Below are 14,341 nucleotides of genomic sequence, written 5' to 3'. Positions count from 1 at the left end.
GGATCGTATATAAATTAGAAATAATCTGGGCCAATATAGAAATGTCTTTATCCGCGATAAAGCTGCAGAGGGTAGCATAATAATATCGGTGGTGCAGTGGTAGGGAAAGAATAGTCTGCGGAAGGTTGCCGAAGACATATGTGCTGGATAACCCACGGTTACCCAGAAGTATTCGTAAATTACTTCGTTAATGCGCGTCGACCCGGCAAGTCCTCCGTTAATTCAGAGGAACTTCCCATTATCCTTATCGAGCATTGAAATATCGTGTGGGAGCCGTAGTTCGTACGACTATTCGCTAAACACGAATAAGAACGTAGCCATGCATACATAGGAAATAATGGTATGTCCGTAGCAATTCGCGATTACCCTGGCAAACCGTATCTAATGGCGAGAAATGGAACGGTGTTTTCCGTTCGCTGAACAATTTCGCGAGAATCACTAGAGGCCAAAGAGGATTAAAAAGGTTAGAAGAAAATAGCTTGGCCAGTCTTTACGTATATCTCCAGAGATAAATAGAAGGAGAGACGCGTATGCTTCTTTCTGTTTGCGTTTCTTCCTCTGTTTTCGCAATCTCTTAAACGAAATTTCAAATTGAATGAAACGTCAAAGTGCAGAAATGGTATTTTGTCGATACGATAAAGGAGAGATATTAGAACGCTATAGAAATATTAAATTATTATTTTTTTATTATTTATATAATTTATCGTTATTAGATTACAGTTTCTTTTTTTTTTCTTCTTCTTTTAATTAGGCTGGTTTCGAGAAGTGGGATAAATTCTGCAACAATTACAACGATTCAAACGATACTATCTTCCTTATATTTTTAATTATCGCGTGATTGCTCAATCTATCGTCTACGCGATAAAATGACCAGCATACTGGTTACGAGTTATAATATTTCCGATTCGTCAGACGCATTTCTAAATCGGACGGACGCGCTATGTTACTCTCGTATGTACATACTCGTATATATCGACGCGGCCTACTTTAAGTTCGACTTCACTTCGAGCAACCTCCCTTCGACCGTTTCTTCTATCGCTAAAAGTTCCTTTTAACCCATGTAGCCCAGCTCTTACCGGATACTCTCGCTCGATGATGCATGGAAGTTCTAAAATTTCTTGTTGGTGCCATCCGAATCTCGAACGACCTTCGGTATAGGAGTAGGAAGAAGCAAGAGAGGAAAAAGGAAGAAAACCGTCTTCTCCTCGGTCGACATTAACCTGGAAACGCGGATCGTCGATCCTGCGCGAGAATATCCTGGAAGCAACACCTACACGGTCTCGTCGGTCCCTTTAATTTCCATCTGCCTACTCCGACACCATCGTCGACCAGAACGGATTGCTTTCAGGAAAATAGAAGAGCCCTGTGTTCCAGCGGAACGAAGGACGACTGCGATTTCACGAATGATTTCACTGGAACGCGTATAACTCCGCGGAAAGACGGAATACACGCCGCGCTCCACGTTCCGAGTTTTCTTCGAGAAGAATAGAAGCCTCTGAATCACACTTTCGCGCGCCACCTACTGTGAAACCATTTCCAACCGACAATTTCACCGCTACAAAACGAAATGCGTTTATTGTTTTAACCTCCTCTATTGTTTGTTTTTCGCGTAGTTGCGACAGCGATGAAAGTAGAACGTTTTGGAAGCTTGAGAATTTGGATCGTTTCACCTGGGTCATTCTTTAACTAGTATCGTAATGTATTTTTTGACCAGTAAAAATTTTCTTACAATGAAACGAGGTATAGAAGAATCGTTATCGATACGCGTCGCTTGTCTTTTTAATTTTATGGTCCTAAGTCGATCACAGCAGAGTCAAGGATCGTGTCGTGTTCACTTTTTCACGTTTCAAGGTAATCGTTCATTTTAGGGGACGCAGCTCCGATGATCTTGATCTTGACAACATACGTCAAGGTAAAGATCACCGGGGCCGTTTTCTCTAGAGTCTACGTTTATCTTTAATTCTATCATTTCATGCAATGTACATAACATTCAGACAATGTACATAACATAACAACAGAAATATATGTTAAGTAAAAGTTAGGGAATCGACAAACTTTCATTCGATACCTTGGCCGATACCTTTTAAATTAGCATCCAAAGCAGGTTTGTTTATTGTGACACTGGAAAAACTAATTGTCATAGAATTTCCCATTGCTGCGAAAGAAAATATTTCCACGAGTCACTCGAAGTTTCATATGGCTTCCATCCGACAAAAATATCCGAAAGTAGGACATATACTTTAGGAAAATCGATGCATTCAATTTCGCGTGCAATTTATAATACGGAAAAGTTGATAGCCAGAAGCAACGTAAAAAAGTCGAACGCAGCGGGAAGAAAATTCGAAGAAAGTCACCAGGAAGCGAATCGTAAAACACCTAAGAAAAAGCTAACTACTCTGAAATCTACAGAAAAGCCAGAAGCAGAATAACGAAAAATCGGTTCTTCCACGTGTCTAATTTCTGTATAAATAAACGATGAAGATGTTCGGAGCAAGAAACACAATGGAGAGCGACGAAGATAAATAGTATCGTTGAATATTCAAAAATGGTTGGTAACATTTTTGAGAAAGAAAAGTATACGTTAAAACCTGTTTGCCACTTTGCGAGGATATCAGTTTGGAAATACGCGAGACAAACCTGGTAGAATATACAGGGTGGTTGGTAACTGGTGGTACAAGCGGAAAGGGGGTGACTCTACGCGAAAAAAGAAGTCGGAAATATAGAATAAAAATTTTTCGTTTGAGGCTTTGTTTTCGAGAAAATCGACTTTGAATTTTCGCTCGGTACGCGTGCGGTACGTTACAACGGATCTTACTGTAGATCGTTGTCTCGATGGAAAAATTAAAAAAAGAAATTAAAGAAAAAATTTTTATCCTATATTTTCGACTTCTTTTTTCGCGTAGAATCACCCCCTTTCCGCTTGTACCACCAGTTACCAACCACCCTGTAGACAAAGATACGATAAAGGGAATTGCTCCAACACAGCTCTATTAGAACTTGAATTCGGAAATGTTAATAAATTTTGTATCGATTGCTTTTGAACTGGCATACGAACATTATTTTCTATTTTTCAATAGTCGTAATAATTTGCATACACGCGTGTAACTTGCATTTTGGAATAGGCATAAAAGCAGAAACATTTGGATGATCTACGGAGTTGCAGCAGGAGAAGTCGTTGAAATTTCGCGACATAAACAAGCGTCATTTGACGCTACTTTCGATACGACTAGAGTTAGTAGAGCAGAAAACAAGCTAATTCAAAGGCAGCGACTCGACGTTCCTACGAACGAAAAGGGGCTTAAAGGAAGTACATCGATCGATGGTGCCGGCTTTAATAGCCAGTGTTTATCGTCAATACGAAACTCCTGAGGCGAAGACACCTTATATGTGTAGGACGGTCTCTTATGCTCTGCCAGACACAAATCAGAGATGTGCCTTTGATTACAAACGCTGACTGAAAGCTGAAGAGCCACGTACGTTTGGCAATTAGGGAAATATTTCGAGTTTCCTTCCAATCTAATTTTAGTTTTCCTCAGTTACGCAAACGTAATTAACGTTTCATCGGTGGACAAATATTTCATACTTTAGAAACGTACATACGACGTTATAATTAAGTAAACGTAACGAAGACCTGTAAATATATCTTAGTGAATGTTTAAAATGTAATCTTTTCGATCGCGATCTGACATTATAAGTTAGCTTTTTATAACTTTCGTAATTATTTATTCAATCTCCTAGGTGGATTTCATTTTGGTTATTCATTCGAGAAATAGCTTTAACAATTAACAACGTACAATATCCGTCTGGATGTCTGGTTCGTAAATAGCAATTCAATTTGCTGTTAAATAAGATATGTCGATAAAATTTGCTTCGTGATAAAACTTCGCTGTTCTACTCGTGTGCATTCCACAACACGCGAAACAATCGTTCTAAAGATAAGTTCGATTCAGCAGACAAACGCTATATCCAGTCAAATTGGGATTCACACATGTGGAAAAACTACACGAGGGGAGAAACGGCTGAGAAAAGGGAGGAATTCGTGCAAGAAACTGTTACGCGATTGAGAGTCATGCTTTGAACCAAGACCGCGTGACTTAGGTATATAAGCTAAGATATTGGTACAGGAATGGACGGAACGTTGTACGACTAACAACGGGATCCACTTAAGGAAAGCGTGGATAAGCTGGGATCTTCTAAGATGAGTGTATCTCGTAATCTGCTATCACGTGGTAACTCAAATAACTTCGCGACGGATAACTAAAATAGACTGTATGAATTAAACCGAATAAAAGGATATCCGACGTATAAGATTCAGAATACGATCAGCCTCGCGACAATTAGATTTCGAACAATATTTCGAAGAACATATCCCTCGACTAGAATTCCTTCTAAAATAAAATTTTAGAAATTATAAATTTCAAATGCTTGCGTGTCGGAAAAATGTAATAAAGTCGGTACTAGGGTAAACTAGAATATGTCAGGCGCAGAAATTGTACCGATTCGGTAGGACTTAATATTTCCTGCGGAGAAGCGTACTAGCTCAAACAGCAGACAGTTGGACTCCGCGAAGTATTCGTAGGAAACGGAACAGACTCGCTTCCGCGTCGATACGTTCAGTCAGTTTCCTTCCAGGTACTTTAGCAATCAATTCACCAAGTGGGAGCAGACCCGAAAGGTTGACCTATATAGCAGAACCGACAGGCGTGATAATCGATCGATCGCGGAAATTCGCGCATAGCCTGAACGCGCGACCAAGTCCAGGAACGGTCGGTGACCCTCTTCATAGCCGGCTCTCTCGTCCCTCTTCCGTACCGGTTCATCCTTTGTTCGTCAGGGTTTACACTGGAAACAGCCGCTTCGGTGCTGTTGTACTTAATTAACGCGCTACCTTTCAACGTTCGGTCGAGGGCTTGATCCGACAGCCAGAAACCGGCCGTGCTTTCACCGCTTGATCATTTCGGCAAACAGCGGACGGACCGCGCAAACTGATTTGACAAGGAGGACACGTCTCGTTGTCCCCGTCATTGACGCGTGCGCGCGCCACACGCTTCCACATGTATGCGTGAATAACACGCGAAGAGATGAATCGTGACGCACGAGTCGCGAAATGACGTGTCACGATTCCAGCGGAACCGACGGAAATCTGCACAAAGAACGCCTGATGCCATTTCACGCCGCGATAAACGATCGTTCAAGCACGATCAAAAGACTCCGTGTCTTTGGCAAGCCAGGCCTTTCGATGGCTTGCTCGTACAACTTGATTAACGCTCACCCACGGCGTTGTTCGATCAAGGATTCAATCCAGGACCGGATTTAATGATTTTGGTAAACAACGCCTACAAGGACAAACAAAGGGATTCCGCGTCTGTTGTCGGAATAGCGGCTGAATAGCAATATGATGAGGCTTACCGAGCGAATCGAATAGAACCGATGGCAGCTGTAATTCCGATTGGATAGCATAGAAAGCAAAATATCGCCGGTGGCATTATCAGCGATCAACCCACCCCCTTCTGCCACCGAATAGAATGTTTGCTTTCGAGATTTGTCGTTCGACCACTGTATCTTCCTCCACTATAGATCATTACGACGAGGATGTTCAATTATGAGCGCGATGGATACCAGTTTATCTCTTAAAACGTGGATTTTCGTTCTAATTAGCGCGGAAGATACTTATTAAATAATATTTTCATTGATCATCCGACGAATTATTTAAATATTTCAATGCACCGTTTCTTCAAATGCCTCGTCCTTTCTCTCCGTCGTTTTTACCTTGCTTTCTCTTCACATCGGAGAATTAACGTAGATCCAATTCTGTGAATCTCCAATGGGTATTTTCAATACTTATGTCCGAACTGTTAACCGATTCAATAAACAATTTTACACGACTTTTCGCGTCACTTTCACATTTTTCACGTCCGAAATGACATTGGTGGCGCATTAGACAAGACCCATAAAGTCACTCACGAATTTGAAACGGCGCGATTAACCTTATCTTGAAGCCAATCAGCACGGCGGTACAATTTAACGGCATCGCAAGTTACGCGTCTATGTCCGATTTCTTTATCCGAGAACGTGATACGACCATAACATCGCGATAACAGCACGGACGACAAAGGGTCGTTGTTCACACGCGACTCGTCACACATGCGACAATATGTGCACGCATGTGATATAACGGGGTGCAGAACAGTGCGTGACCAGCAAACGGACTGGAGCATAGACAATTCAGCCTTGAAAATCAATATGCCGCACAGGCGGTAATTTTCACTCGAAAGCCTGCGTCTTACGTTAATGACCATTCGTAAGAAACTTTTAACGAACAACGAACGACGTTTCTTATCGCGGCTTCTGCGTGAGTTTCATTACTTCAAATAACAGTGCGTTAATTTCTGTGTTTCTTTTTCTTTTTCGTACAAGTTTCCCCTGGTAATTGGGAGTTTTGACGTTTATAAAATGCAAATTTAAACGTTGCATTTGAAATTATTGCTACGCAGATCTTGATCGCGACAAGTGAAAAATAGACTCGTGACTAGTGATCATTTTGCTTTCGAATAATCAATAACATGCGCTAGAAGAAACATTCGTGGCAAACTTGCGAATAGGATGCAGTTAGATTGAAAAGAAAGAAATAGTAATTTTCATATATGTACGGTTTATGCTCAATGGTTTCAGATCTGGTCAAACGACAGAAGTAAATTTATAATTTGAAAATTCGAAAAAGATATTGTAGAAAGTTTTGTTACGTAGAAACGCGGCATCTGTTACTATACAATACAATGCTATACAATAGAATCGTGTTTCAATATCCGCTCGATATTTGCTTACAACTTTGTAACAAAGCCTCTGCAGAAAAACTTGATCGATGTTTGTTTCCCGTTTTCGCTTGTAAATTATGATTCTTCGATTTCATTAGAAAAATTGCAAATGTTCTGTAGACAATATTTTACCTCGTTGACGTCTTCCAATTTCATGTTTTATTCTTATTTTCATTTTAACAAACATAGAAGATCTATAATGTTTTCAAAAAATATGTAACATAAGATCGAAAGGCGTAATCGTACATATTAGTAAGAATTTTGGAGATATTTTAGAAAGACACAATTGGATCGAAAATCATATGCGAAAGGATCGTTGATCATTGTCAATAGCGTTCCATAGAATAGCGTGCACTCTTCACACGTCGTTTTTAAACGTACATCCTCTGAAATAACAGATAATCGAAGATAATAATGAGAACAATATCGCTATTATGCGCTTAACCGAAGTAGATTACGTACACAAACATTATCACTGACGTTTATTGTTGTTGTGCATCATGCGCAAGATACAACGAGAAGTACAAGAGGACTTGCTGCCAATCACTTTCGTATCCCTAAGCGGCTTAAGACAAGTTCTAAACTAGGGGAAAATTTTAAATTAGTTTTTACGTTAATCTCTTCGAATTATTGCACACTGCGAAGCTGACAATGATAAAACTAGGAACAGCATTATAATTAGGACACTGTTACTGATGTACCAGATTCTCCTGGGTCTTCGTAGAATATATTTCACGTCATATGTTTCACGGTTAATAAAACTGCTTTCCCTCGCATTATCCGATCTATGAGATTATTACTTTTTCAAAAATTCACAGTTAGTTTGCACAATTTTTTATACCAATATATTTTTCTAACGTTGGATTAGATAATTTTGCAATTATTCTTAACGATATATTTTTGAAATTCGTTCTTCTACTATAAAGATAAATCGTGCAAACTGTTTTCTCTGTTTATACGATCGCTTGTTATTTTATATTAATATCCTCGGAAGAAAGAAAAATACGCAAAGTGTTCAGGCGATTTCGTTTCTTCAGGATTCAGCACGTGATAGTTGTAAGCTTTCATCGTGTCTATTTGAAGCTATTACTTACCGCTTCAGTGTGTACAGGATGAGCAGCAAACAGCAAGCCTGTCAAGGCAGCAAATCCTGGACGCAGTGATGCCACCGCTAGGCTCACCCTTGTGACCAAAACGCATGCAATGGCGTGCAGGGCAATATTCGTCGCGTGATACCAGCTTGGCGTTAATCCCGACATCAAGTAGTTCAACCTGAAAATACGGAAACGGGCTGAATTAAAACGTGCTTCGATAATGATTTTAGATGTTATGTGATAATTAATTTTATATCTTAAGAATATAAAAACGTATAAATTACATTTCCTTCTATCAATATTATCTATATTATACATTACAAATAAGAATACAGAGAAATACACAAAGATAAGATGGATTATTAGAAATGTTTTTATGTTTTAAATGTTGATTTATTAAAAAGATCTTTTTATGGATGTTTTGAAAATATAATACCTCATAATTCCTATAGCAAACAATTCGCGATGATAGCGACCAACGTTCAATAGAATTCTCCAACAAGATACTAAAGACAAAGTCGCTACTAATTCCGACCGGAACTCGTAATGAAGCATCGTAGAAAACAGTAAGCCATGATTGTAATTAGACAATTACGTTTACGTGTTATTAAAGTTTATTATACCTTCAAAGTCCATTAAAGATTCACCATTGTTATTGGCAGGCATTATCACTGGATTTTACAATAAACGAGCAACAAATTAAGTATCAGCGAAACGATATGCGCTTACGTTCCAGTAAAATCTCTCTCGACATAAATACAAAACCTTATCTTCGGTATGCGATTCATCTAGTTGTTTCTGTCAATACCCTACCATCAGCTGACCACTCGAGAAATCGGAAAACAATGGGCGCAGCAGTCTTCCCGTTTATAACTACAGAGGATTTGACGGCGCAGCCGTGGCGAAGTTTTCACGGAAATCCGCTTAAGTCGACCAAGATAATCGGATTGTAGAAAACACTCCATACATCTATTCGCTCTGCTTCGTCCATTCACCGCAACCGGTGTACAATTTCTCTCTTGCTCGCTGCTTTTCTTGCTGTGTCGCCGGTGTTCCTCGCGCCACGTGTTTCGCTTCTAATGAAAGTACCCTGTGAAACTTCCCAACTCTCTATACCACGCGTTTTCTTCCATGACCATTGATCATCGAATACTTTATCTACTGCAGTGGAAATGCTCGTCGTGCACGATCGAAGTAGGTGGTGTTGCAAGAAGCAACTCAAAATGCAATAAAATCAACTGAAGATCGACCATCGCTCCAAAATCAAGTCATTTGCCACTGTTAAACGCTATAAGAGAAGGACATAAATCAAACTTTCTATTTTTTATAGGGAAGAGACTTCAATACGTTGTCGATCGATTCCACGTTACCGCAATTGCTTGTTTTATTCATTAACTAAACGCGTTTTTTCATTCCCTTCAAAAATTTGGAAAATATCGTTTGTCTCAGTAATCGCGTCCTTGGCTTCTACAAAACTTCATCATCAACTTAACTTCTCAATTATTTTGAGAAATTTGTCATCTCTGAATATAACAGGTGTCTTCGTTTTCAATCTTATCTTCTTATACATTTAGTGTTAAAATTCTTCTACTTAACCATAAAGTGATATTAAAATCAGACGATCAGTTTTGTCTTCTGTGATCCTTGCGTGAAATCTATAGGTAGTTTCTTTCTCTTTCAACAAATATAACTTAAATATTTAAATTGCCGCTTTTCGTCGCAAACGCTTCGATTCCAGTGACGAAGAAACGCGAAGAAAGATGAAACAGCCTAAAGACCAAGAAAGAAAGCGCGACAGGCGACTGAAAGAGAAAATTGAGGGCGAAGAACGAACGAGGATGGAAAATAGGTGAGACAGGGTACCAGCATCAGGACGAAAACAAACACGGTAGCTGCTGACGCGGTCGAGTAATAATTTTGAAACTCTGCCGACGGCATAAGTTCGACGCTTCTGGCGGACCGGAGATTGGCCTCGTTCCAGGTGTCAAGGATCCTGCTCGCCTGGAGGCGTATCCTGTCATCTCCTTGGCTCTGGATCAACCAAAGAACTCGGAAGTGTCAGTTGCACGTTCGTACGCAGATTTTACTGCGAATTTTATGAGACGTCGATGGACGATCTTGATCCAACTGATCTTGCTACGAAGCGGTGTAATATGTGGCGCAGATTCGAAGTGGAGAATTGTTATTTCAATCTGAGATGCCAAAGTTCTATGGAGATAAATGGTGAGTTCGTCTAATAGAATATAGTAACGAAAGTGTTGCTATTACATTGATAAACTTCTGTATTATATGTTGATATATAATGAAAGAATGAAAGTAACGTTACGGTAGAGTGGCTGCGCGAAGTATAATTTCACTATATCGTTGAGATAAAGAATTTCTAAAAATGAAAATCTATCACACTGGTGTAATCTTATAAAATATCGCAAAGAGTTTTGCAGGTTTTGCATAATTTAAGCTGAAGTAGAGCCACATTCTGGCCGGGAACTTTTAGTAGTTACTGCATAAATATTAGTGCTTAATACAACTTGAAAAGAGTTTAAAAATTCGCAGATATGCAAGCGCAAAATTTAAGAGTATTAAGAAGGATTCTGAATTTTAAATGGATAATATCAAGGATTAACCTTTATGATATTTAACGTTATTGTATAAATCCTAATTTCCTTTCCAACCTGAACTCCTTAAATTGTGTTATTCAGCACACCTCGCGTTTCACATCGATCTTCAACTTGTTGTCAATTCTTCAAAATCAATTCGCTCGATAATTTCCTAACTCGTAAGAAAGTAGGTTTCCAAGTAAGTTTCGATGTTGGCCGGATATTCCAGGCATTTAAGATTATACCGATGCAAGCCAAGCCTTGAATGTCTTTATTATATTATGATCCAATAAAAGTCCGTATCAAGTGAACACGCGACAAGGCAAAACTATACAGTGAACTACTTTATATGAATTAATAAAATGTTAAGTGGCTCTGTGCAACTGTTCTTTGAAACTGCACTTCGTTCCTCGATCCTAGTCGAATCAGCTGGCGGCTGGTTGCGGACTGACTCGGCTCGTGCGTCTCGCTGAAGTCCTTAGATCGAAATCGATAATCGATAATAGTCACCGAACGAAGGAACCTTCGGTCTCGTGCACCAAAAGTCTTTCGGGTATTTATCCGTAAAAGATTCCAACGTCAAATTACTTGAATCACGTATTCTTATCGCTTTGTTTATAATTCACATTTTACACGATTCACACAGTTCAAAATATATTTCTTCGTGGAACGGTCGAAGAAGCCTTGTTTGAAATTTAAAACGATATTTCAAGCCAAGTAGAATACTTTTATTTCCTTATACTTTCCTTGTACTTCCAATCGTAAAAGGAGTTGAATAAACAAATATGCTTCTTACGTCATTAAAGAAAATAGTTATATCAGATTAATTTTCACGACACAGTGATTTAACAAATAAAATAACAAATACGTAGCAGAGAAACAGAGGGTCCAAGAAACTACAAAATACGAATAAGGACGATCGTGAAAACTTGAAAGAATGTTTCCAATCATATTCACAGTGGTCGATCGAGCGAGCCTACGACCAACGATGTTACAGCTATAATTATGTATGTGGTGTTTATTAGCATATAAATCGAAAGCACGTTTGCACAGTTAACACGACTATTTTCGTCGTTGCAACGAAGGAGATCCAGTTGTAGATCAAGCGGATCGCTTTGAACATAAAATATCATTCCATGAATAAATGTTCTTCTGGGGCAGTAGATTCTTGAGGATACAACGATACCCAGCCATGTATTCGCAAACGGATACCCTTATTTCCGGCGTCCATATGTATTTAGCAAACGAAGACCAACCAACATTCCGAAACATTTCCGAGACGCAATCTCGTTTCACAAGGCGCGAGAATGCACTGGCGCTCGCACCATAAAGGGTATGAGGGTTGCATATTTAGGATCTTCCTGTTTGCACTTAAAGGGCTTCCTAGCTGTGACGCACGAGTCTCCGGTCTTGTTGTGCGAAGCGCTACACTGCTCCAGATTCTCCGCTTCCTTTGGTTTCACTTGATTGTTTACACGGATTCGGTTTCCCCGTGGATCGCTAAATGGACCTCCATCTCGATGGAACGAATGAAATTTACATTGTTAGTGTTTAAATACCAGGGAATCGCTCAATACGATCGACAGTTTTTCATAGTTAAACGTTTCACAATCAGCGATACGAAGCTGTTTATTTTATAAGAAAATTTCGAAAAAGATTTTGAAGAATCGGACCGAATGGTTTCTGAAATTATAATTTGAATTTCTACGAATCGATTCATTTTAGGATAAATGAGTATTTTATTAGATTCGAGGCTTTTACGGCCGGGCATTGCAGAATTTTTAAACTCGAGACTCCCGCGACGTTCAAGACAATGCAATCTGGTATTTCGTTAGTATTACAACTATGTTGTACCGTAACTGTACGTGTAGATTCATCAGAGATCGATCGATACACTGCATTTTCCTTCAGAAACGGAAGAACCCGCACACCGAAGCGAAGATTCTAGAAGTTTGACTATCTTACGCACTAGATACTTCATTCCACAAATAATGTGTCCAACCTAGCGACTTTTATAGTTACAATCGGTAGATTGACTGATCGTTAGACTGTGACTAGACTTTAAATGTGTGAAATTCCCAAAATATGTAGAAGTATACAAAATACACAAAGTAAATTAGTCATTTTAATATTTACCTAGGAACAATTCTTCGTTTATGTTCCATTTCTCTAAAAAATATAATTTTCCACGAATATCCACGATTTATCGACGCTAGAAGTTCGATAAATCTTTGTAAATAACTCAACCTTAAGTGCTCTGCAAAGAAGTACCAGCAGATTCAACGTCCAAGTCATAGGTCTCGAACAAATTAAGAATAAAATCAAAAGGAAATCTTCAAACAAAACGCTCAAACATTACTGAAATATTATCTATCACAGGTTAAGTTTTATTAAACGATATTATACAAGATTACAAATCTAGAATATGGAGAAACTGGAAATTGCATGGATATTATTGAACTCACTAGTAAAGAGTAATTCAATATTAAATCATACCAAATTGAAAGGTAAAATCGCCACCATATAGAATCATATTACGTCATACAATACGAAGTTCTGTATGTACACAGAATTCATACATTATAAAGTCTATATATATATTGTACATATATATGTATATATACCAGGATATTATGGCAATTCGGTACAACGACCAATTATCCGCAAAACAATGGAAATCACACTCGAAATGACAAACGTGATCGATCACGTCCTCCATACATAGTCTCGTAAAACAAGACAAGCTATTACGCAGCTATCGCAATATGAACTATAACGCGTCTCGGACTGATCTAATGTTCATTATCGATTTCACAGATCGGAAGTAATCAGGTTTGCCAGTACAAAATCTATACAAAACCGTATACCGGAGTAAAACTATATGTTACGTTTATCTCTAAAAGAAATGTATAAATCAGCGGCTATTTGACAACTAATTTTCACCATATTAAAGTTTTTAAATAAAATTATATTGTAGTATCGTGTACGAAAGGCCTAAGAGATATCGGGTGAACCATAAACCATGTCGCGAGAAAGCCCAAGTGCCAACAGGCCCATCAATGTGTCCTCGGTCCTTCGATCGAATAGTTTCGTGGAAAGGGCCTGCGTGACCCTGGCCACGAGGGATGCTAAAAGGGATGCTAAGGGAAAAAGACGAATTAACAGGCAGTGTCAGTGGAGAAGCCAGAGAGTGCGAATCGAGAAGTCGGACAGTGCGAGCTGCGTTGTCGAGATAGCGTTGCTAGTGTCACGTTGAAGACACAAGAAATCACGAAACCGATAGATCGCCGGTGATCTCCTCGCGTCGCAGTTCGAACGTTTCACGAATAAGATGAAGAAATTGAACTATAAGATGATGGAAATTTTATTGTATAAATCCAACAGAGTGACGGTTCAAAGTGTTACAACAGAATAATGTGTTGAGCGCTAATTTAGGAGGGTGTTTATATGGAGGTTTTAGTCCCTTTGGAGGGGTTATCGTCGGATGTATATCAGAGGCGGTTATTCAGCTGCTGTTTTGTTATTATTTCGATAGCTGTGGCATGCTATCCGGGGAAGATAATAACGAAAATGACTTTTGCACACATCGTCACGAGCAATATGGTGTAAGCAATTTGAACGAAGATTGCCCTCAGTGTATTAGATGTTTGTTTAGATTATGAGCAATTTCGTATATATTGGGTAGGCAACTAAGTGATTACGGATTTTGTCATTGGGTGGTATCGACAAAATCCGTAATCACTTAGTTGCCAAGCCAATATATACGGGTTTACCAAGCCTATGGGTCAAAATGGAAAAAAGAACAGCTTTATCGTTAACTCTAGTATGGGAGTTA

At 39.1% G+C, this 14,341-nt stretch overlaps 1 protein-coding gene across 4 annotated transcripts in view; it reads right to left on the bottom strand.

Moving 5' to 3' along the window:
- The window catches only part of LOC117233465 (protein O-mannosyl-transferase TMTC1-like), a 274,021-nt gene that overhangs the window by 144,504 nt on the left and 115,176 nt on the right, over positions 1-14,341 (bottom strand). For all 4 annotated transcript variants that reach the window (XM_033493803.1, XM_033493806.1, XM_033493804.1 and 1 more), the window contains exon 2: positions 7,910-8,087. In XM_033493803.1, the coding sequence (XP_033349694.1) occupies positions 7,910-8,087 (178 nt within the window). The remainder of the gene's footprint in view (positions 1-7,909; positions 8,088-14,341) is intronic.

This window comes from Bombus vosnesenskii, unplaced genomic scaffold (genome assembly GCF_011952255.1).
Source record: "Bombus vosnesenskii isolate JDL3184/JDL3185 unplaced genomic scaffold, Bvos_JDL3184-5_v1.1 scf7180000013295, whole genome shotgun sequence".
NCBI lineage: Eukaryota > Metazoa > Arthropoda > Insecta > Hymenoptera > Apidae > Bombus > Bombus vosnesenskii.
The sequence above is the reverse complement of the archived record's forward strand: the minus strand, read 5'-3'. Positions and strand labels throughout refer to the sequence as shown.